The 22745-nt window shown below is 44.3% G+C and overlaps 2 protein-coding genes and 1 long non-coding RNA gene across 6 annotated transcripts in view; 2 read left to right on the forward strand and 1 right to left on the reverse strand.

Moving 5' to 3' along the window:
- The first annotated feature begins 836 nt into the window (after positions 1-836).
- On the forward strand, positions 837-10034 carry LOC311605560. The gene is made up of 3 exons (XR_014782009.1): positions 837-957; positions 3440-3560; positions 9606-10034. It is a non-coding gene; the product is annotated as an uncharacterized lncRNA (long non-coding RNA).
- Positions 10035-17545: 7511 nt separating this feature from the next.
- Positions 17546-22745, forward strand: part of ECI2 (enoyl-CoA delta isomerase 2) — a 60820-nt gene continuing 55620 nt past the window's right edge. For 2 of the 4 annotated variants that reach the window (XM_084796204.1, XM_084796203.1), the window contains exons 1-5: positions 17546-17703; positions 18382-18544; positions 21019-21117; positions 21599-21787; positions 22299-22368. In XM_084796204.1, the coding sequence (XP_084652330.1) occupies positions 17666-17703; positions 18382-18544; positions 21019-21117; positions 21599-21787; positions 22299-22368 (559 nt within the window). In that variant the 5' untranslated portion in view covers positions 17546-17665. Of the gene's footprint in view, positions 17887-18381; positions 18545-21018; positions 21118-21598; positions 21788-22298; positions 22369-22745 lie in introns of all 4 variants that reach the window. The other 2 variants (XM_084796205.1, XM_084796206.1) reach the window with 2 other exon arrangements.
- LOC311605559 (testis expressed protein 56-like) overlaps positions 21799-22745 on the reverse strand; it is an 88055-nt gene continuing 87108 nt past the window's right edge. Inside the window, exon 6 of the transcript XR_014782006.1 lies at positions 21799-21985. The gene's annotated coding sequence lies outside the window, so the exon portion shown is untranslated. The remainder of the gene's footprint in view (positions 21986-22745) is intronic.

Here is a 22745-nt window from a genome sequence, read left to right on the forward strand (position 1 = left end):
CTCGGGAGACAGAGGCAGGTGGATCACTGTGAGTTCGAGGCCAACTTGTCTATAAAGGGAGTCCAGGACAGCCAAGGCTACACAGAGAAACCCTGTCTCAAACAACAACAACAAAAACAAGCAAACAAAAAAAAGAGAATATAATCAAAATATATTGTATTAAAAAATAAATAATTTTTAAATCTCTCTTTCTTCTCTCTCTCTTAAGTTGGTTCTGTTTTTCTAGAAAACTCTGACCAATCCATTTATGTTCTTTTTCAGCAATTTTGTCCAGACATTGGACAAAACTTGCAGCCATTTCCATCACCTTAATTCCAGCAGTTTCCGGAACCTGCCATCTGTCTTGCAAAGAAAAGGTGGAAGGAAGTAGGCAGACAGAAACAGTTTGACCTTGTGTGGTTCTCTGAGAGCCTCCCCTACTTCCTGTGTCAACCACAGTCTGCAAGACACAGACTTCGAACCAGGCTGCATTTAATTTGGAAGGATGGCAGAGACAGACCTTACCAAAAAGTCAAATCAAAGCCCCAAACATCTGTGGCACCCTTAAAAGAGACCATTCAGTGTGTTAACCGTGTCCCCAACATGTTCATAAGAATTTACCCTTATTTGCCCTTATTCCCCCTTTCTGTGGACTAGGGGAGCGGGGAGAGGGCATGAGGGAGGGAGGAGGGGCCAGGAGGAGATGAGGGAGCAGGCTACAATCAAGATGTAAGGAGAATAAATTAAAAAACAAAAAAGAGAAAAAGAAAAGTAATGATCACACACGCAAGTTTTCCATACACCATGTAGTTGCTATGTGACGTCACCAGGTGGCAGAAGACGGACTTCGTGACTTCTGACCATTAGGGTTCAGGGAGGGGATGGTTCGCTCTGTTGTGTTCTTCTGGTGAAGAGCTTGAGGAATTGGGGAGTTTCGTCTTGGCTTCAGCTGCATCGAAGCAGCACAGCAGATCAAAAGTAAGTACCCTGAAGCGCAGAACTGGTTTTACAGCCGACTGTCAACTGAGTACGCGGGCAGGAATGTGTGTGAGGAAAGTCTCAAAGAGGTTGTCCAACCCAAATGCAGTTGCCCCCGGGCCTATCCCCGAGGCTGCCTTTCCCTGGTGCTCCTGAAGGGCAGTTTGAAGGCTGGTGGGCTCCTGTGTGCTCTCACAGCTCCAGTGTCTCTGTCCCTCAGGCATTAATTAAGACTCAGTTCTGTCTATTCAAATTTCGGGTACACCAAAGCTCCTTTCTAACCCTTGCCTCAAGAACTCTTAGTTAAAAACAAAAGCAAAAAGGCCCAGCTGTTCCTTGAGGTTCCCAGCGTGTCAGATCCAGAAGCCCCAAGAGGTATCAAAACAAATCCCTTATGGAGTCTTATGAAGTAGCTTTTTCTGAAAATGCCTCTTGCTTTCAGAAACAGGACCTTTGCCAGACCTTGAAACCAAGTTAATAATGTGCCTTGATAGCATTTAAAACTATGCCCCCTCAATACTGCATAATCAGCCTGTTTACGTTGAGCCTGCCTTTAAGAAATCAATGTAACAACCTTACTATCGCTTTGGACTTCCCATGTAATCAGCTTTTACAACCTAAGCTAATTCTAAACAAAGTATTCGTCCATGACTCTGAACCAAAAGTAATTAAGTAAGTGTGTGTGTGTGTGTGTGTGTGTGTGTGTGTGTGTGTGTGTGTGTGTATGTTGGGTTAATTATTTCCAGAAAGCCAGCAGATTGAAAGCAACTTAAAGAAAGACAGACAGACAGACAGACAGACAGACAGACACAAATATCCTATGAATATTGGAAACAGCATGCAGATTTAAGATGAGGGTTTGAGCACTTTTGTGTCAACTGGGGGTAGTAATTTCTTCCCTCATAAAATCTGTTAAAGATTTTAAAGAAAAAAGAATTCCTCATTCCTTTCCCACACCATGTTCTCTGTAAATGACAGGAAAAAGCCTTTTGTTGCAGACAGACATTACACACACACACACACACAACAGACAGACTGCAGAATATAGACCACAAATGGCATACAGAGGGAAAAAAGTGGAGAATTCAAATCTGACCTCACACTTGCTCTAAGCTGCTCCAAGAGGAAGATTCTGCTTTATCAATGAAGAAAATGGCAGGGTATTTTCATAGAATCTACCCATACCACCCTATATTGATGCATATGTCTTAGATAGTCTATGCATTGACTACAATATCTAAAAAAATAATTAAAAAATTAAAATACCATGTAAACGCTCGGTAGACTGTATTGGTTAGGGACTCATAAACAGAAAATGTATACATGTTTAGTACAAATCTGATTTTGATTTTAGAAATATTTTTGATCAGTTATTGGTTGGATCCACAAGTTTGGAAGCATGAGATGGAAATAGCCCGATTGGTCTTTATTCACTGTACTTGGAAATAATTCATCCATGACCAGTTAGGGGTGCTGTAGAGGTGTTTCCAGGACAGAGAAGGATGCATAACAGAGTAGAAGACAGCCAAAGTCTCTTCTAGACCTAGCATGTCATTGTTTATGAACACAGCAATTGCAATAGCCCATCCCCCGCCCCACTCACAATGAGCATCCCTGGTGAGAAACACTCCTACGGGAGCCACAGAGCACACCAGGCAGCCTTGGCTCAGGGAAGCTGCCTCATCTGCACCTTTCTCTAGTTCCCTCACTGCTCTGTCACCCTCCGGGCCTTTGCCACCACAGTCATGTCACATTAGTTGGGAGCTTATTACATCAAGGTCTACCTTCTAGTCCTCCCTGAGATCCAGTGTGGCTGTGTAGCATCCTTTCTTAGGACTTCACACATAGTAGGATCTCAATTATTACCTGAAAGTCTATTTTGGTCTTGCTGCTTTTCAAGATTGGATGTTATCTGAAGGCCTGGCGTTTGTTTTCATGACTGCTTCACACTTCTGGCTTTCTGCAGCTCACTCGATTGGCCAGTGAGCAGTCCTTTGAGAAATCCTTCTTCCAGAGAAATTGACACTTCATTTTGGCCCTTTCAAGATTTTGCTTGAACCGGTTCTTCCTGTTCTAACACCAGTGTCTCAAGCTGCCTCTGCTACAAAAACAATAAGCCTTCCCGGTGAGAAACCACTCTACACACTTGGAGATCAGTAAAGGAAAAACTACTAAAAACAGCATGTGGCCAGCTGTGGCTCATGCCCAACGAAAGCCACACTCAAACAGAAGGTGCTACTAATTCATGTCAACACACACTGTCATCCTTAAATCTCTTTTAGGCCCTGGCCCCAGATTATACTTTGAACAATTTAAACAGAGACAGGAGACTGGAAATCTGGCCACTTGGGCAGAAGATCACTTACAAAGCAAAGACTGCCATGATCAGACTTATTTCTTAGGTTCACCAGCATTTTTCTTTTCCCACAACTGTCACCCAGGTTCATGTTGTTCACCAGCCATGTTTATCTTCTCCTGATAGGAGTGCCAGGGACCTAACAACAGACCAGGACTTCAAGGTGTTTGTGGCCCTGTCCTGCCCACTTGAGCTGCCCTTAGAGACCTGTTCTTGGCTACAGGAAGGACCTAACGGCTGATTCCAGGTCAGAATTGTCTCCTTTGTCATGGAAATGGAGCCTAGGTGGAGGTCAACCATGGTGAGCAACCATAAGCAGAAACGTTCTCACCAACCCTCAGCTCCATTATCATCCAGAATTGTCTCTTACAGTTTCCGATGAACCTAGCCCGTACACTGTTTACCTCCTGTCGCATTGGAGGCAGCACTTCTTTAGCTAAACTCTCCTTTGTGAAACTTAATAGTTCCTAAGCTTATTAGCAAATCTTTATAGCGTAAATTTTACTACTTCAAGTTTCAGGAGAAACATCACCACCTCCATTCAGGAGAGAGTTACAACTAAAACAAACACACATTCTTGATGGCTTTTAGCAAAACCTGAAGGCAGTCTTTTCCACTTTCAAGATTCCTCACATGATTTTGTCTCTCAAGGGGGTCTTTGAGACATGTAAAAGGCTATATACATATACAAGGGTATGTGTATCTTTGTGGCCCCCAGAGGATATAGCAGGAAGGGTTTACCCCAAAGATCAGCTGGTATACAGAGAAAGGACCTTACAGAGTTAAGATGTGACCCAGTGTGACGTTCAATGGCACTTTCTCATTTCATAAACTGAACCCTTTAGCTTTGTTCTCTGTAACAGAAGGTTTGCTCAGATAGACCTTCTGTCTCACACTCCGGAAAAATCGGTCATTATGGCTGTGACATTTGTCCCAAAACCAACAACTTTATCCCAAGTAAAGTGAGGCAATAGATGCTGCTGCCCAGGTGTCTAATGTTGAAATATAATGGCTGGATGTTAACCAAAAATGTGTTGAGCAGGGCCCAGTGGGACTCCCTCTGCCAATTGTAACAACCACGTGGGGTTTCATCATATGTTGATTAACCCCTCGCCCTTTTCGGGTTTCCCAAGCATGGCCGAATGACTGCATGAAATGGGACAATGGATGTGTTTCCTGAGACCTTGACAGGACTATGCTATGCCCCCAAACAGTCTCATTTATATCTTTCAACAATGTCACTTGTTAAAATAACAATAAATTCACAAGCTGCATGTGGGTGTTGTGGGCTGCAGTTTGCACAGTTGTCCCACTTTCCCTTGATACATGGCCTTTGGCAAACATTCTTTTATTATTAGTTTAATTGCTGATGTGAAGGTTTGAATCAGAATGATCTCCATAGGCCTACACCAGGCCCAGTCTACCTGTGCCTGCCTATGGATCAGGAGATGTAGCTCTCAGCAACTTCTTCAGCACCTGCCTGCATGCTGCCGTAAAGATAATGGACTAAACCTTTGAAACTTTAAGCAAGGCCCCAATTAAATGCTTTCTTTTAAAAGAGCAGTCTTGGTTGTGGTGTCTCTTCACAGCAACAGAACAGTGACTAAGGTGACTTATATTAACCCTCAGCTCACGTATTACATCGCACACAGTAATATGTACCTGAGTAGGCTCCAGTATGGCTACAGGCTACAAAGAATTAAAGAAGTCTCAGCATTAAAGAAGGCTCTGAAGAAGCAGGACAAAGGGCTCACACAGATGCCAAGGGGCCCTGAGGCTGATAAATAAGATATAAGGTACCAGTGAGCTCAAAGGAAGGGTGGCAGGAGGCACACAGAGCTGTGTTGCAATGTGAGCCAATCTGCAGAAGCACAGGACTGGTTTGAAATGGACAGAAAGGCCGAGACACAGAAGGATGAGCAAAGGGCAAGTCCAGAGAGCTCTGTCAAGCAGCGGGGACCATGCTGAGCTGTAGCCCAGGGAAAGTGGCTGTCTGCTTCTCTTCTTTTCCTCTGTTTTCCCACTGAAGCACTGCAGGCATGAGATTAGGGGCTACTGGCTGGACAACCAGTAAAAGGACTTTCCACCAATCAAAAGTACTAGGGGGATGTGAAAAAAGACAGTGACATTAAGAAGACATAGCCACCTGTCACTGAAGAGTTCCCTAGCCTCTTAGGGACATCCCTTCCAGATAGCCAGATCCTGATCCTTGAGTGTGCCATAGAAAAGAATTTCAGGTTAAGCCAGAGTGAGACAAAGTTAGTGGATTAACTATTTAGACAGGACGTTACACAGGGAAAGGACAGTGCACAGTCCTGAAGCAGGAGAGGGGACTCCTTGAACGAGCCATGCTTAAGTGTCTTCCCAAGGCTGCATGTGATCCTGTGGCTTCCTGAGTTACCTGCAAGACTTCAGAATGAGAGAAACTTTAAATTTCAGTAAAGTTTAAAAGATCAATTAAAAACATGTGAGCTCACTTACTAATTCTTTACCATAAAGAACTTTCTTTTGTAAATGATATTAAGGTTGTCACATAAAGTACATTGTGTAGCTTCAGGGATCAGAGAAGACAGCTGATATGATAACACTCTAGCTACAGATGTTCTGGGCATAAGTAAACATAAGCATATATATAATGTGTGTGTGTGTGTGTGTGTGTGTGTGTGTGTGTGTGTGTGTGTTTTCAAGACAGGGTTTCTATGTATAGACTTAGCTGTAGCTGTTCTGGACTTGCTTTGTAGACCAGATTGGCCTTGGACTCACAGTGATCTGCCTGCTTCTGTCTCTCCAAGTGCTGGGATTACAGGCATGCACCACCACACCCAGATCATTGTTATTTTTAACATCCTTGTTTGAAGCATCATTAGGAAAGCACACATTCTAGACAGCTTTAGCTTACCCAGTTGTGTTGAAGTTCCTGGACTCCCAGTCAGGGGAAAAGACAAGCAGATCCCAGGTGGGAAGATTCCTCCCCTTCTTCTGTCTTGAAAGCAGCCAGCAAAAAACAGCATATGTCTAATACTGGATTCTGAAATTGATTTACTACAGAGTTCTCATCAAAAGCCATAGGGGACCATGAGGAAGTGGAACAAAAAATGTAAAGTTCTAAAAGACAAAAGGAATTGTGAACTCAGAATTCTGCAAATAAATAAATAAATAAATAAATAAATAAAGGCACACTTACATGAAGGAAAACTAACACTCCATGACCAATGGCCCTACTTCAGAGAACAGCTACACAAGTTCTTAAAGCCAGAGGGTAAAAGACCTGGAGAAAAGTCTGAACTTCAGAGAAGAAGGAGCAATAGTGATTGTTCTTTTGAGTCTTCAAGTCTGTCTGCTGACTGAAAACTTGGATCACAGTGTCCTGAAGGCACCGCACTGCCTGGTGGAATGTTCAATGCATAAAGAAGTAATGTGCAAAGTGACTAAATCATAAAGTGGAGAAATGAAAAGACTAATAAAATGGTACTTTTCAACATTGCAGTGGGAGTGGTGAAATTCTGACACTGTGGCCAGTGTCAGACTCTGTCTTGTCACCATAGCATTACAAGTGGGCAATGGTGGGCTGCTAAGTGGCCTATTAGAGGCCTTTAGGTCTTTATGGGTGTGCCCTTGAAGAGGACGGTAGAATAGAGTCTCTCTCCTCCTCTTTTCTTCTCCCCTTCTCCCATCCCATCCACCCCACCCCATCTTTCTTTGCTTCCGACATAAGATATGAGCACTCTTTCGACACTCTCTACCAGCCCTGAGGCATCACTCTTGTAGAGGCCCAAAACAATGGAGCTCTGATTTTGACCTTTTTAAGATGGAGTTTCATGTAGCCCAGGTGGCTTAAACTTTTCTATATATCTGAGGCAAGCCTTGACCTCTATCCTTCTCCTTGTACTTCCCAAGTATTGATATTGCAGATATGTGTGACACTTGGCAACTTTCCTCACCTTAACAAACAAAACCTCAGATGAAATTTTGATTCATTTCATTGATAAGAAATAGAAATCTCATAGAAGCTGTCATGCTAGGGTTCTTTTTTTGTTTTTGTTTTGTTGCTATGAAGAGGCACCATGACCACTGCAACTCTTATAAGAAAAACATTTCATTGTGGTTGGCTTATACTTCAGAGGTTTGGTACATTGTCATCATGGGAGGAGGCATAGAGGCAGCCATGGTGCAGGAGTAGCTGAGAGTTCTACATCTGAATCCACAGGTAGCAGGAGGAGGTAACCACACATTGGCCAGGGTTGAGCATCTGAGACTTCAAAGCCCCACCCCATTGTGGCCCCTCAATGACATACTTCCTCAAATAAGGCCACACTTACTCCAACGAGACCACACCTCCTAACTGTGCCACTCCCTATGGATCTACGGGGCCATTTTTAATTAAATCACCATAGAAGCTGTGGAAACTGGTCCGTTGTTTTTTACAACCCTGTGTTCTCAATCAAATTCAGTGTTAGGTAAATTCAGAGACTGCCCCCACTACTCTGCTCTGTCTCCAGGCTGTCCTCTGTAGTTGCCTAATCTGCCCTCGATGGAACTGAGGGTTAGTTGCCCTAGAATACAGGGTCTTCTAGCTGAGTGTCCTCAGCAGGGTGCATAGCACAACTCAGAGAGTTTATCCTTATGACCTGTCCCCGGTTCGTTGTTATTGATGTCATATCTTTCTGGTTGGCTCAATGAATGGCTATTACTTTCTATAAATAAGAAATGAAATGCCAGCTCGCTCAACTTCAAAACCAAGAGAAACAAGTTCCAGAAAACTAGCAGAAAGACAAAACAAAACAGACATAAAAAACAAGCTGGTTCTCCCCCCCCCCACTCTCTTAGAAGCTCATCTTCTAAGGAAAGGACTCAATGGATATGTGGGGAACATTGATTAGAAAACAAAAACAAAAACAAAACAAAACACAAAAATCAAGAACTGGGTAAGCAACGCTTAAAAGCAAAAGCCAGAATAGTCAAGTTTGTAGAAACAGATACAGAATAACAGTGGCAAGAGTGGAAGTAAGAGCAAAATGGAAGTCATAGGCTCATAGGACAGAAGACACAGCGTGGGGACACCCTAGCTGTGAGGGGGACAGAAGACACAGCATGGGGACATCCTAACTGTGAGGGGAAAGGATTTGGGAGATGGAGTATATAGCTGTGCGAAGGCTCCTCACCCTACTGAGCTGTACACTTTACAATGTTCAAAAGGGTAAACTTTGTGTCATGCAGGTTTAAAAACATTCTCTCTCTCTCTCTCTCTCTCTCTCTCTCTCTCTCTCTCTCTCTCTCTCTCTCTCACACACACACACACACACACACACACACACACACAGCCTCAATATTCATTGCTCACAAATGACAAGTTTTCCTTAAAACATCTCCACCTAGGAATATCAGATAGTCTTAGACCGAAGCTTATTTTGGGGGGAATCACATCATTTCAGTATCTTAAATTTAGCATTACTATCCCAGTTGGTTGGTTAATGTAGTCTTGGTTGGATTACTAATCAAATAAGAAACAAACCTTTTGACGGGTCCCAGAAGGTATTGCCAGTAAGGAAGACCCAACTGTGGAGTAGAAAGCACCTTTCCGTGGTGAGTGTGGGAGGGGGACAGATATGGGCAGGTCCTAGGTAAAGCTGTAGCTTCTTTACTTGCTCTCTTTCTCCCCCTGCTGGTGAGTAGGGTGTACCTACTCTGTTGCCACTGCCCTCTGCTTCAGTAGAATGCAACTTATGTCTTCCACTGAAGCATTCTCACTAGGCGGGACTTCTGAGGCATTCACCCTCAACGACTGAGCAGCTACTGGGCTCTTAGCCTCTCTAGAGCACATGCCGCCATCTTGAACTATCCAGAGTGCATTATATCTGCCAATCTAATTAATGCCATTTGCAAGATAGATTCTTTCAGTTCTGTTTTCTAGACAAACCAAATACAATATTACATTCATTTGCCTAAATTCAATTTTACAAAGATTAGTTTTGTTAGCATTAAATTAATAGGTAATTTGAATTTTAATACATTTACATTTTCTAACTTTAAAAAAACGCTGTTTAATGAAAACAGCTCATGTTTTCATTAAAATTCTTGTTATTGACTCTGTTCACTCATGAGAATAATTACCAGAGAAATTGCTGTGGTCATGAGTTTGAGCTCCCAGATGAAGGTCACTAACTCTAAGACCCTGAGAAATCTCCTTGGATTCTGGGCCTCAATTTCATGTCAGTAAGATAACAAAAACAATACTTGTATCAATAGACAATATTTGTATCAATGATGCTGAGCTTAACTTATTGAATTTCAGTGTCATCGAACTCTTGCTAATGCTGCATAGCAATGAAGTGACCCACAATACAAGATCTTCATTGTACAGATTCCTGAAACTGATACTCATGGAAACTTGCTATCTACACCCTGTAGAGCAAGAAGAGCATCGACCTGAAGTCCATGCCAATTCATCACCTCACAGCTACACAGGGCACTATCACAAAGCCTCAACTTTGATCCAGTGTCCTTTACTACTACCTGGCACCCAAGAGATGATCAATAAATACTTGTGTGGGACATGATTGACAAATAAATGAATGAATGTTGCCAATATACCAACCTTGCCATAGCTGCCAACCCCTCCATGAAGCAGGTGTCTGTGGCAGATGAATAGCAGATACATCATTTTACATGAATCATGTTAATGAGTTATTTGTCTTATTGGCCTATGATTGATAGCAACATTTAATACATTAATTCCATCTGGTCTCCTATGACATCTTATTACAGCATGTCATTAAATTTATGAAGAGCATTTTCAGTAATAATTGGGCTTAAGATTTTGAGGGATATGAGATGGGTGCTAACTTTCTCTTCCATAAAACTCTACAGATACTTAGAATTAAAACCGTACCCAAGAGAATAATCAATAATAGAGTATGGCACTGACTAGATGGAACCTGTAAATTTCCTGTGAGTAAATCCATTATTTTAACATGGTTCAAGTCATTCATCATAACTGAGGAAGACACAACTGGGGAAGAGAACTCATAATTCAGCTGGGGACTTGAGCCATGGGTCTGCCCTGACATTGTCGAGTGCAGAACTGTCCTGTGAAGGTTTGGGCAGTGCAGGAAAGTGAGTCTTTATGCAGACAGGAAAACTTAAGGAGTCAAATACAAGAGACAAAACCCATAAGGCACAAAACCAAACTAATAGGATTAGATAATACAAAGCAACCATTGTCTTCTTCCTTCATATTATGTAAGTAGGCATGTCAAACTGGAAAGACAGATACAAGCAATTGCCTGAGGAATTATTTTCTTAAAAACTGTCCACTCTCTGTATCTCTTCAATATAGTACTTGAAGTCCTGGCTAGAGCAATATGACAACTAAAAGAGATCAAGGGGATACAAATTGGAAAGGAAGAAATCAAAGTATCATTATTTATGGATGATATGATAGTATACATAAGTGACCCCAAAAATTCTACCAGGGAACTCCTACAGCTGATAAACACCTTCACCAAAGTGGCTGGATACAAAATTAACTCAGTAGCCTTCCTATATACAAAAGACAAATAGGCTGTGAAGAAAACTAGGGAAATTATACCCTTCACAATAGTCACAAAACCCATAAAGTATGTTGGTGTAACTCTAACTAAGCAAGTGAACGTCTTCTGTGAAAAAAAAAAATCAACTCTTTGAAGAAAGAAACTGAAGGAGATAAAAGAGTATGGGGAAATCTCCCATGCTCGTGGATGGGTAGGATTAACATAGTAAAACTAAAATCACTATCTATAAAATAAAAAATGAGAGAAGGACGCCCACTGTCATTTCTCTTATTCAATGTAATCCTCGAAAACAAGGGATAAAAAAGTATGAAAGGAAGAAGTCAGATTATCCCTATCTGAAAATGACATGGTAATATGATTAAAAGATCCTTTATTCTCTCCCATAAACAGTTTAGTAAATTTGCAGGATACAAAATCAACAAACAACAGTCAGTAGCCTTCACACATAACAATAACAAACTCACAGAAAACTACATTAGAGAAAGCACTCTATCTGAAATAGCTGAAAAATTCTACTATTATTCTAGGTTGCTTTTCTCTTACTTTGATGGGTACCATGAGAGAAGGCAACTTAGAGCTGGAAAGGGATTCTTTCCACTTATGTTTCCCAGTCACGGTCTATCACGGGCAGAAATTCAAGTAGAAAGTGAAGCTCACATCTCAAACAGCAAGCAGCAGACAATGCACTTTGGCAATGGTACCATCCACCAGTGGCATACCTCCTCCAGCCAGGCCACACCTCTTAATCCTTCCCAAAGAGTTTCACCAACTAGGGTCTAAGTATCCAAGTAGAGGAATATATGGAGGAAGCCTTCTTATTACATCACAAGAGAACTTTAGCCTTCACTCTCATTTTCACTATACTTAAAGAGAGTGCATATTAAACTTTGGGCAAAATGAGATGATGGGGCAGGGAATCCATCCTTACGCAGTATTGACCAGCACTTGCAACTTTTCCAGAGAATGATACCTGAGGGCTATTTCTTTGCTACAGAAAAGTAGCCGAGGGTAATGGTTGAACATAAGTTGTGCCGGTGTTCATGCAATACACGTGCTGTGCTGTGAGACTGGGATATGCAGCCTAACCAGAAGAAAAAAAAACTAGAGACCAAGAGAAAGCAAGTGCATTCTGTAAAGAATGTTTAGGAACTGTGTTACTGGAGCTTCGGGCTCTGGGTTGCAGGCTGCTGTCCTGAACTCCTCATGCAGACGCTGGACTCCACTCAAGTGCCTCTTGGCTTTCTGCTTCATCGGTGACCTCACTAGCTGCTTCATTCTCACTCATCCTGCAAATGAGTCTGGGGGTGACTCTTCTGTCCCCTGAGTGGGGAAGGAGCTCCTCTGCCCCTATAGTAGATGAGCACCCCCTGCTTCCTTGAGGATGAGCATCAGTTAGCTGCATCAGGGTCAACTGCCAGGTGCTGGTGACAGGCCCTGAGGAAAACAGAAGTCTTTCCTGTCTCAGATCTCCATCTTCAGGGGCTTCAGGGCACACCGGGGTTACAGTGAGACAATGGGGAGAGCCCTTCCACAAGGGGGTGGCCTTACTCCCAATAACTCTCATCTCTGCTTTCTCCTGTTCCTCATCAAAATCAACTAGTCCTTGACCTCTGCAGACTAGTTTTAAAGACACCTTCATTTGTTTGCAGCTGAATCCATATGAAATGGGAAAGGAAGGAATCACTACAGAGTGATGGCTTTAGACTTTAGAACAGCCTGCGGAGGGGGCAGGTTGTTAAAAGATGAAGCAGAAGAGAAATATATTTCATACAGCTGTAATGCCAGAAAGACTGAACAATCCTGACTTAGAGCCCAACCTGGGCTACATGGCAAGACCCTGACTTGGCAGGAAGCAGAAAGGAGGAAGAAGAGGGAGAAGGCAGTAGAGGGGACAAGAGAAAGAGGAGGCTGGGCCTGGTGCGTGCCTTTAACTCTAACATTGGTGAGACTGAGGCACAAGAAGGCTTTGAGGCCAGCCCAGGTTACATTGTAAGACTCTGTCTTAAAACACAGCACAACAAAACAAAACAAAAAGTCATAGTGGCATGTGGTTCCATGGGTACAGCTCTTTTCTGGATTCAGTCCCCAGTGCTGCAAATAACCTGAGCATTTGGAAAGCAGAGGCAGGAGGATCAGAAGTTCAAGGACAGCCTTAGCTAACCAGAGCTTTGAAATACGCCTGAACTATTATATGTGACTCAATCTAAAAACTGGGACTCTGCTGGATAAGATTGAAGTTTGACTTCTCCTGATAGATGTTTTGTGCTCAGTCTATGAAGGTGGACTCCCTTTTCTCAGCAGGGTTCCCACTCCACCTGATCTGGTAACCCCAGATCTCGTAAGGAGTGTTGTCGCACCGTCCTCAAGGAAAATTACAGGCCTGACTCTTTCCTGATAAGGAACTTGTTCAACCAGCACAGGGAATTCCTGGGAGTACTCCATGCTATGCTGAGGAGATCCTAGCTTCCAGCAAATGAACTCTAATTGTACCTAGAGGTTGTCCCCTCATCTATAAGATAATTAAGTACTGTGCTTTCCTTCTTGTGATAGGACCCCATGTTACTGCATGTAAATGAGTTACTGTACCACTGCATGAGACTAAGTATCCTGGCACCTTAGCCCTATCGAATCAGACACATTCACCCTCAAAAACCCTCCTCCCCACTGCCCAATGTGTATAAGTAAAGTTTGGCTGGCATGCTCCGGGTGCACTCTGGCTCGCCATTCCTCCACCATGTCCCTTTGAAACTCCATTTATTCCAAGGGGAGCCACCGCTGGACACCCAGTGGTCAGGCACCGATGGTGGAACTCCCTTTGCAGCTGCTGGGATCTGCTCCATCGCCACAGCTGGCTCAGTGCTGACCCCGGGGCCTGCGTCTCATTGGACCTGCCTGCCCACAGGTTTCTTCCACCTGCTGCCTCTGCTGTGCTTAGCACAACATCTCAAGCAAGGAGCTGTGACACTTTGGTGTCACCACAGGCTTGTGGAGCTCTGAAGTCTCTCCACAACCATCTGATACAGCCATCTCGTTCTGAAAGACCTAAACTGTAACACCAGGGGAAACTCACTGTCCATCTCCCCCAGAGAGACCAGGAACCTGGCCTCGTGCCTGGACCAGGATCCTCACCGTGAGCGCTCTCTGCTGCCCCTGAGCAAGAAACAGGACCTTGGGACCTTTGACCTCAGGGTCCATCTGAACTGACTCACAGGACACAGAACCCAGGATGCCCCACCTGACACCAAATGGCAAAAACAACAACAAAAGTTTAGGGAAAAGTTAAGGGAGGACTGGAAAGACAGAAGCATACGTTTGGCCACCTCTGTTCCAGTGGCACAGGGTTAGTTCATCTCAAGCAGCATCATGAAACTGAAGCAGGAAACACTAGAAGGAAGAGTACAAAGAATCTTTGTGACTAATGGAGTCCTAGTAGGTCCTCCCTGCCCCACCCCCACCCCCGGCCCCTCCTCAAATGCAGGTTTACATCACAGTTTCCTTAGTACCACTTTCCCTGGTGCTTTCATTATAGGAACCTGGCCATGACTCACTGTAAAAGAAAGTCCTGTAAGCATAGAGTCACTCAGGCTAACATCTTCTGACAGCTTACGGAAAAGGTGACAACTGATCCCCAAAGTTGTCATCACACGTGGAAACACACAGGCTGGACAGAAACTTTCAACAGTTCTCTTACACACAACAAACTGACTTGAACCTTTGATTCTACTTCAGGAATAAGAGTCGGACACAGCAAGGTGTCAAATAGGAGGAACGGGGATGGGAACTGAAGAAAACGAACGCAATGCCTGGGCTCAGGAGGTCTTGAATGAGTTTATGATTTATGCCAAGAGAGTTTACTAAGAAGTCCAGCATCTTATAAAGTGCTAGCAGGGGGGAAACTGGCAGGGCCAGCAGGGAGTCAAATCAGATAACATGGGCAAAAAGAACACAAGATACCTAAGATATAGCTGATCGTCATAGCCCTGGGGGACAAGTCATGTCACCAGGACACAGAACTAAAACTCCTGTTGTCTTCTCAACATGGCCTCGGAGAAAGTCTTTGGTTGGTCTACCTCCCCACAAGGAAATATCCACAATGTTTCCTATCATGTAGGGTATCCAGAGATACGAAATTATATTTAATACAGAGCGATTGAGGGTTGAAAAATGTTCATCAGAAATAAACTTACTAATATCTGTCCTAGGAAATAGATAAGCTCTGGAAAGAGTAGGATTGCAGGGGGAGACTGGAACCAATGATGGGGTCAGAAATTTCCCACACAAAACCGTGTCTGGACTGAGAAATCATGAGATGCAGCGACCCAGAGAGGCTCAGCATTCATTCCTACCTAAAAGGAAAGTATAGGCGTGGATGTCCACCTGCAATGCAAGCACTTAAGAGGCTGAGGCATGGGAATCAACAGTAGTTTAAGTGAAGCCTTATCATGAGGCTTTGCCTGAAAACAAATGTTTTTAAATGAGATCACCACATCTGTGAAAAGCGTCTATGGGATACATGGTGAGACTGTCTCAAAAAAAAAATGAATGGGTGAATGAATGAAGTGAAAAGAGCAAGCATGAGGAAGGATTAGACATTACAGACCAAATCTCAAAGGTCTTACGTGTTGCAATTAGAACCTTGGTTTACTTATTAGGCACAAGGACCCACACAAACTCCAGCAACAGAGCAAAATCAAGAGAAGGTTGTGAGTCAGGTCAGCATCCTGGTCCATTTTGTGTTTCTACCACCAAAAGCTACTGACTGGATGAATTACAGGCAACAGATTCCAGCTCAGCATCCAGGAGCGGGGAAGTCTGATTGTCAAGGTTCTGGCGACGACGGGCCAGGGCCTTGGGGCTGCAGGTTAATGCCTAACCTTCATCTTTGCTCAAAGGCCTTACCTTTGCTCCAAATGCCACCAACACAGGAGTGAGGAGATGTTTTCCAAACATGAACTCTGGGGGAACAGTCCAGATCATGGTAGTCAGGTTTACAACGTAGGGAGATCAGTCAGGGAGCAGGGAGAAAATGGACTGAGGAGGTGGGAATTGGAGCAAGCCCAGGCAGCGCTGGCCAAGTAACAGCAGTGTGGAAACAGTGAGCCCTGAAGACCGGCTGAACAGAGAGAAGGGGGTTGGGAGGTAAAAACCAAGAAATAGCTGTGAAGGGACAACAGCCCTATACAGGGAAGCCAGCATGACACACAGGGGACTCCAGCTTCTTTTAGATTTCTAGGTTTCACTGTTGATTGCACATTATTAAAATTAACCCAGACACTCTATGTGGTAGAATTTTATATGCTATAAAAATAACATGATCTGATGATTCTAATATCAGAAATAAAAACAATCACTACGGCTAGCAGGTTCATCAATCGTAGGATCCATGCCACCATCTTACAGGGCATATACTGTAAAGTAGGACTCCCGAGATTCAGAGTGACTGGAAACATTTCCTGGGCTCCTGTGACCACCAGCCCTGGGATGTTGTATCAAATCCTTTCTTGGGCAGCACTGGTCAGCTGCATTCAAGCTTCTAAGGTAGGATCTAACTGAACCAGACACTTCCTTCTCCAAGGTCAGAGTCCTACAGCAGAGTGGAGATTAGAACTCCTGGTGAGGTCTTGGGGAGGATTCTGTCATTCTTACTCTAGTCCAGAAACCAAACCCTTGAGGGATGTGCTGGGCATCTTTGACTACTCTGTGAACTAGGTCAAAAAGCCTGCCAATTGGATACTTAAAAAAATATTTATTTAAAAAGAAATAAAAACAAAACCTATATATTTATTTTAACTTTTTAATTTAACTTTATCTATTGATCGATCGCTTTATTTTATGTGTCATTGGTTTGACATACCTGCATGTGTGCACACCATCTGTGTTTGATGCCTCCAGAGGTCAGAAAACGGGGGCTGCTCCCCGGGAACTGGAGTTATGAATGGTGATGCGCCACATGTAGATTCGGAGAAACCAAACCTGGGTCTTCTACAAGAGCAACAAGTGTTCTCAAACGGCTGAGTCAACTCTCTACCCCCCACGAATTAGCACTCCTTAGCCTGGACACAGTAATCCTCACGCTAAAATGGAGTGCTACTCAACTCGCAGTGGTTCCCTTTCATTGAATACTGCCCCACCCCACCCCCCAACCTCCAGCCAGACACTGTGTTTACCTAATACCGTTAGTTCCTAAGCAAGGCAGACACCTTCAAGGGCAAACGCCTGCGTTAATGCAGCTCATACGGTGTTCTTTCATGTTTAGCTTAAACCTTACTGTGCAAGATAAATATATCCAGAGGCGCTCTTGTACATTTAATCTCTCAAACATATGCTCCATGACCTTAAACTGAGGAGTGTGTTCAGGAACGTGCTCCTAACTGAACAGGCTGAAAAAAAATAGTCCAGTTCCTAAATGAATATGCTGAGGCTCTCAGATTAAAATTCCCAGAGCCCTGTGATCCGCCTACGTTCCAAGCTTTCGACCCTCTTTCCCAAGTCTTGTGCCAGTCACCTATGTACAGAGTTGGACCTGACCCAGAGATTTCTGGGTTCCTCCCCGAAACCCGCCCATTCTCAACTCTAAAGGAGCCACCAATCACACCCCTGCCCGGGGCTCACATCCTACCGCTCTGCCCGCCTTTTTGTCCCGGGGTCCTCTCATCGCCTGAGCTCACATCCTGGCTCCGCCCCGGAGCCCTGCCTCTGTCTACGCTCTGGGCTCACAGCTGGCTCCGCCCCCTCTCGGTCGCGCCCCGCAGTTTTATCTGGGCCTAAGCTTTGGGGCTCAGTTTGACCTCAGCAGCTAGCTATGGCGGCGGTGGCCTGGAGTCGGGCGCGGTGCTGGAGGTAAGCTTGCAGCCTCGGCTGTCCGGCCCAAAGTCGCCAGCGGGGTTTGTCGCCCTCCTGCCCGCCCGCTTTGTCGTCTGGTCTGGTTAGCAGGACAGCAGGCTATTCCTTTGGCTGTTTCCCAGCGAGAGAGCTCTAAAGAGTGACCTCGAATGTCTTTCTTCCTCTGCTGAGTCCCGAAGGGTAAGGATGGTCGCGCTCCGGTCGCCTCCGCCCACCAGATTGAGTTGCAAGCTCGGGGCCCCCATAGCGTCCCAGGCCTGTAGGCCCAGCCCGGAACTCTCTGGGGGCAGGCAGTGCCCTGGCAAATGTGACACTTTGTCCAAACACCCATTGCTAGTTAGCTGAGTGCCTCAGGTGCGTAATCCGTTATCACTAGCGTGGGTTTCAAACAATCGGTTCGTTGTGTTGAGAAAAGTGGCTGGATAGAGTGACCCGTATGTAACAGCGCAAGGCGCCTGTACATCAGGAGCAAAGCCTGGAACCTGGTGCTTGCAGAAAAGCGGTGGCAGGAGTGATTTTCTCAAAAGGCAAAGCTTAATGCTTCCTTTGAGTAAGTTTGCGCTGCAATCTGTGGGAAGTTCCTTAGAGAAAATGTCGATCAGTAGGGGTTGGGACCAATCCGCAACCCTGCTGCAGAAAGGAAGGGCTAGAAACAAATAGAACCACCATTTGCAGTCTCCTGCAGGGCTTTAGGTTTCCAGTGGCTCAGCTGCACCTGAGCAGACCAACCATGGGAGCCAGCCAGCAGGACTTTGAAAATGCCATGAACCAAGTGAAGCTCTTGAAGGAGGACCCGGGGAACGAAGTGAAGCTGAAACTCTACGCGCTGTATAAGCAGGTAATGGCCTGAGGTCTGACGCTGTTTAAACACATATTTGAACAAATGATTCCTGAAGTCTATATGCTTCTAACAGGCAGCTTGAACGGGTTCTAACATGCGCAGCTGCGTGGCTAACTCCCCTTTGGGGTGTATGTATGCAGGCTTTGTTTTGTTTTGCTTTTTTTGTTTTGTTTTGTTTTTGTTTTTTGTTTTTTTCAAGACAGGCTTTCCCGGTGTAGCCTTGGCTGTCCTGAACTCGCTTTGTAGATCAGGCTGGCCGCGAAACTCACAGCGATCCGCCTACCTCTGCCTCCTGAGTGCTGGGATCAAATTGTTTTGCTTTTTATATTAGGCCTTGATATGCTGCTATCCAAGCACAGAGTAACCCCCTCTGCTTCTCTCCAGAATAAAGAGGTTTGAAAGATAACAAATTCACGTGTTTGGTCCCTGCTGAGCCCTTTCTAATGAGAGCAATTCACTGAAAATGTGTTTAGCGGCAATTGGGAAAACTTTAATATGGACTGAGTTTTACTAACTATTATTTGTGGGTGTCCTGGATACTGTTAATGGTGCTGTGATTATATAGTAAAACGTTGGTGCTTTGGGGAGAAATGGATAGTTAATATTTAAGGGTGAATAGTGTGGTGGTGTTTGGGATGTTTGAAATTAATTAAAATAAACAAAAAAGATAAAAATAGATGAAGACATAAGGTAATATTTAATAACTGTTCAACTGATTAATTGGATACTATAACTTATCTATTTGTGAATGTTTGAAATTTTTATAGCCATTGAGGAGATAAGGACAAATGTGTGTGTGTGTGTGTGTGTGTGTGTGTGTGTGTGTGTGTGTGTATGCCAGCCTGGACTCTTGTGTTATCATTTATTGCTTTCATCTTTTCTGTTAGGTGATGCTTATCGTGGATGTCTTGGCTGTTTTTGTTTGCTCTGTTTTCTTAACTTAGCATAAGCTACAGCCATTTGGGAAGGGGGGACTCTCAACCGAGAAGGTGCCTCAATAAGATTGGCTTGTGGGCCAGTCGGCTGGGCATTTTCTTGATTAATGATTGGCGTAGAATGTATAAAAGAGCAGGCTGAGCAAGTCAGTAAGCAGCACCGCCCCCCCCTACCGCCCCCCCCCATCACCCCCAGGCTTCGGCTTCGGTTCCTGCCTCCAGGTTCCTGTCTTCATTTTCTGCCCTGACTTCTACAGCTGATGACGCAAGACCTGAGTGATGTGAGCTGAAATCAGCCCTGTCCTCCCAACGTTGCTTATGGTCATAGTATTTTATCACAGCGCTTAGGCACCCTAAGAAAATGGATGTGTACATTCAAGAATTTTTTTTTTAACATCCAAAATTTTGCTTGTCCAAAAAGACTTTTTGTTCTTAGCTGCTAGCCCCAGGAACTGTCTGTCATGCCTGGTCCAAGTATCTTTGTTTTTCCTGGAGAGTCTACAGAGGATTCAGGGTACAGAGTGGCCTTGGGGTAGGCACCTTTGCCTATGGGTTAGGGCTCTGGCAAAGATTGGACACAGAAGCTGCAGAGTTTCTTCCTTGGCAGTACTCTATGTATTGTCATACAGCCATCAGTCTGAGGTATTTCCTCTTCCTGACTCTAGGGGAGAGGACAGTAGAAGTGGCACACTCACTTCTCCTCTGAACTCCATCCTGTGAGCTTTTGCCCTGGGCCTACTTAAGGCTCTATCCTTTTTGTGGGAGGACCCATAACCAGGAAAGCCACAGCTTGCAGGATGCCGAGAGTCTTTCTAGTGGCTTGGAACTGAGGTGATCTTAGAACCTGCCCTACCCTGAGCTTTGGTCTGTCAGGATTTAGGAGCAGTCAACAGTTAGGATGGGGCAGTGCCAGGACTAGGAACAAATAGAAGCCACTGTTTGTAGATTCCAGCAGGCCCTTAGGTTCCCAGTGAACTTGGTTCCCTGTGACTTTCCAGATGGCTGGCTCCATAGCGAGAATTTGTCTGTATAAAGTCAGAGCCTCCACCACCTGTGGTTTTTCAAAGCCTCCTCTGTCCTCTGTTACAAAATTTAGGAACTTTAAAATGTTTAAGGTCACTTCTGAGGAGTAGCTCAGTGGGTTTTGGTGGGGTTTTTTTGTTTTTTGTTTTTCCTTCTCCGGATACTGCTCCACCTACCCTGTGTCACAATTTGTTTTCTTTGTATCTCCTGGAGTATCCTTCATCTAAGCTTCTCAAGGACCAGGAACTGTAAGACACCCATCCTTATCTGCTGCAAGTGCAGCCCTGTTGAGCCATTAGTAGGAGTAGAATTTCTGGTTTTATCCTCATAGGTGGGGCTTCAGAGCGCGGCGTGGACTTCTGAATGTTCTGTGCCTTTTGAAAATATGCTCAGTGTTTTCACTGCCTGTGAAGACTGAGGTTGGGAATAAAAATGGAAGAACTCTTGGGTTTCTAGGACCAGCTTCTCAAAAGCTTGCTCTTGCATTTTTAATCGCCCCTGTGCTCTTCATAGGCCACAGAAGGACCCTGTACTATGCCTAAGCCGGGTATGCTTGACTTTGTCAATAAAGCCAAATGGGATGCATGGACTGCCCTGGGCAGCATACCAAAGGTAAGTGTGTTTCCTGTTAGTAACTAGACATCCCTAGAAGCTTTTTATTTTTCCTGGAAAATCTCCATCAATGAGCCTTTGAAAGTTTAAAATTTGTCTCCCATCGCTATTGTAGCATAAATTGGCCTTGAACTCAACAATCCTCCCACCTCAGCCTCCCACATATGGGTTACCTCTCCCACTGCCGCTGAAGTCATGATGTATCTCTAGTGATTCAAACCTTCCGGGGCTGGAGAGATGGCTCAGCGGTTAGGAGCACTGTCTGCTCTTCCAGAGGTCCTGAGTTCAATTCCCAGCAACCACATGGTGGCTCACAACCATCTATAATGTGACTAATGCCCTCTTCAGGCAGGTGTAATGCAGTTAGAGGACTCATGCACATAAAATAAATAAATAAAATCTTTTTTTTTTTTAAGCCTCTGTTCTTCATTGCATAGTCTGATTCTCAAATTGCAGAAGGTGTTTGTCATCTGCTCCTCAGGAAACTGCCAGGCAGAACTATGTGGATCTCGTATCCAGTTTGAGTCCCTCCTCTGAAGCCTCCAGCCAGGGAAAGCATGGAGCCGATGAGAAAGTCCAGGAGTCTAAAGGCCTCATGGTAACCTCTGAAGATGGCATCACGAAGATCATGTTCAATCGGCCCACCAAAAAGAACGCCATAACCTACGAGGTGATGCTCCTGCCCAGGGCGTGGGCACATTTCTCTCCTCTTCTGTTTCTTTCACTGATGCAACTGTAGAACTTGAGCATTGTTTCTATTTTTGTGGAAGGAGGTTAGAGGGTTTGGCTTCATTCCTCAGACTTGGGCATTGTTTAGAACTTGTGAGTTTCCGGTAGGTCTCCATATCCAGAAGGCAATGAAGCTTTGCTATGAATGGAAGCACAAGTCAGTTAAGTGAGTCTTAGCGAATGAGTGTGGATGGGAGATACACAGAGACCCCCCCTAAGGGGACCCTAAATCCTGAGTTAACCATTTCTGACCTACAAAGCCACCAGGTACCACACAGTACACAAAGAACCATGACGCAAAACATTCACGCATATAAACTAAAATATATAAAATTTAAAAATCACTTTGTCACTGTGTTGAGAGAAGGATTGCAGACTGCTACACTGGCTCAGCCCACTGGATGATGGATCTCATTGGAATTTTTCTTTTCCCTCCCTTTCCATTCGCATAGATGTATCAAGATATCATACTCGCACTTAAAAATGCCAGCACGGATAACACAGTCATAACTGTTTTCACAGGTAAGACCATTTTCAGACTTAATCAATTTCTGTTTTAGGGAATCTCTCACCAGATAGAGGACTGAATGACATTGCTTGAAGGTGTTTTCCAGTACTTCAGTGGTTTCATTTATAAATGTGCCACGTTATCATGGACAGAATATGGCCACTCTTTGATAATTACTCCTGATAAATCGTAAGTCCAAACCTGACTGATAAAATAAAGCTCGTGGTGTGAGTCACTAGAACCCTGACAGGAAGCAACTCCCCTGTCCCAGAACTGGCTGGCTTATAACTATCCGCAGAACACTGCTCGACAAGGAAAAGAAACAAATGCTTGATAGATGCAAAAGTATGGATCCTTTATAGCAGGGCTTAGTGAACTCAGTGAGATGCAG

The sequence above is a fragment of the Acomys minous genome (assembly GCF_964271855.1).
Source record: "Acomys minous genome assembly, chromosome: 9".
Classification (NCBI taxonomy): domain Eukaryota; kingdom Metazoa; phylum Chordata; class Mammalia; order Rodentia; family Muridae; genus Acomys; species Acomys minous.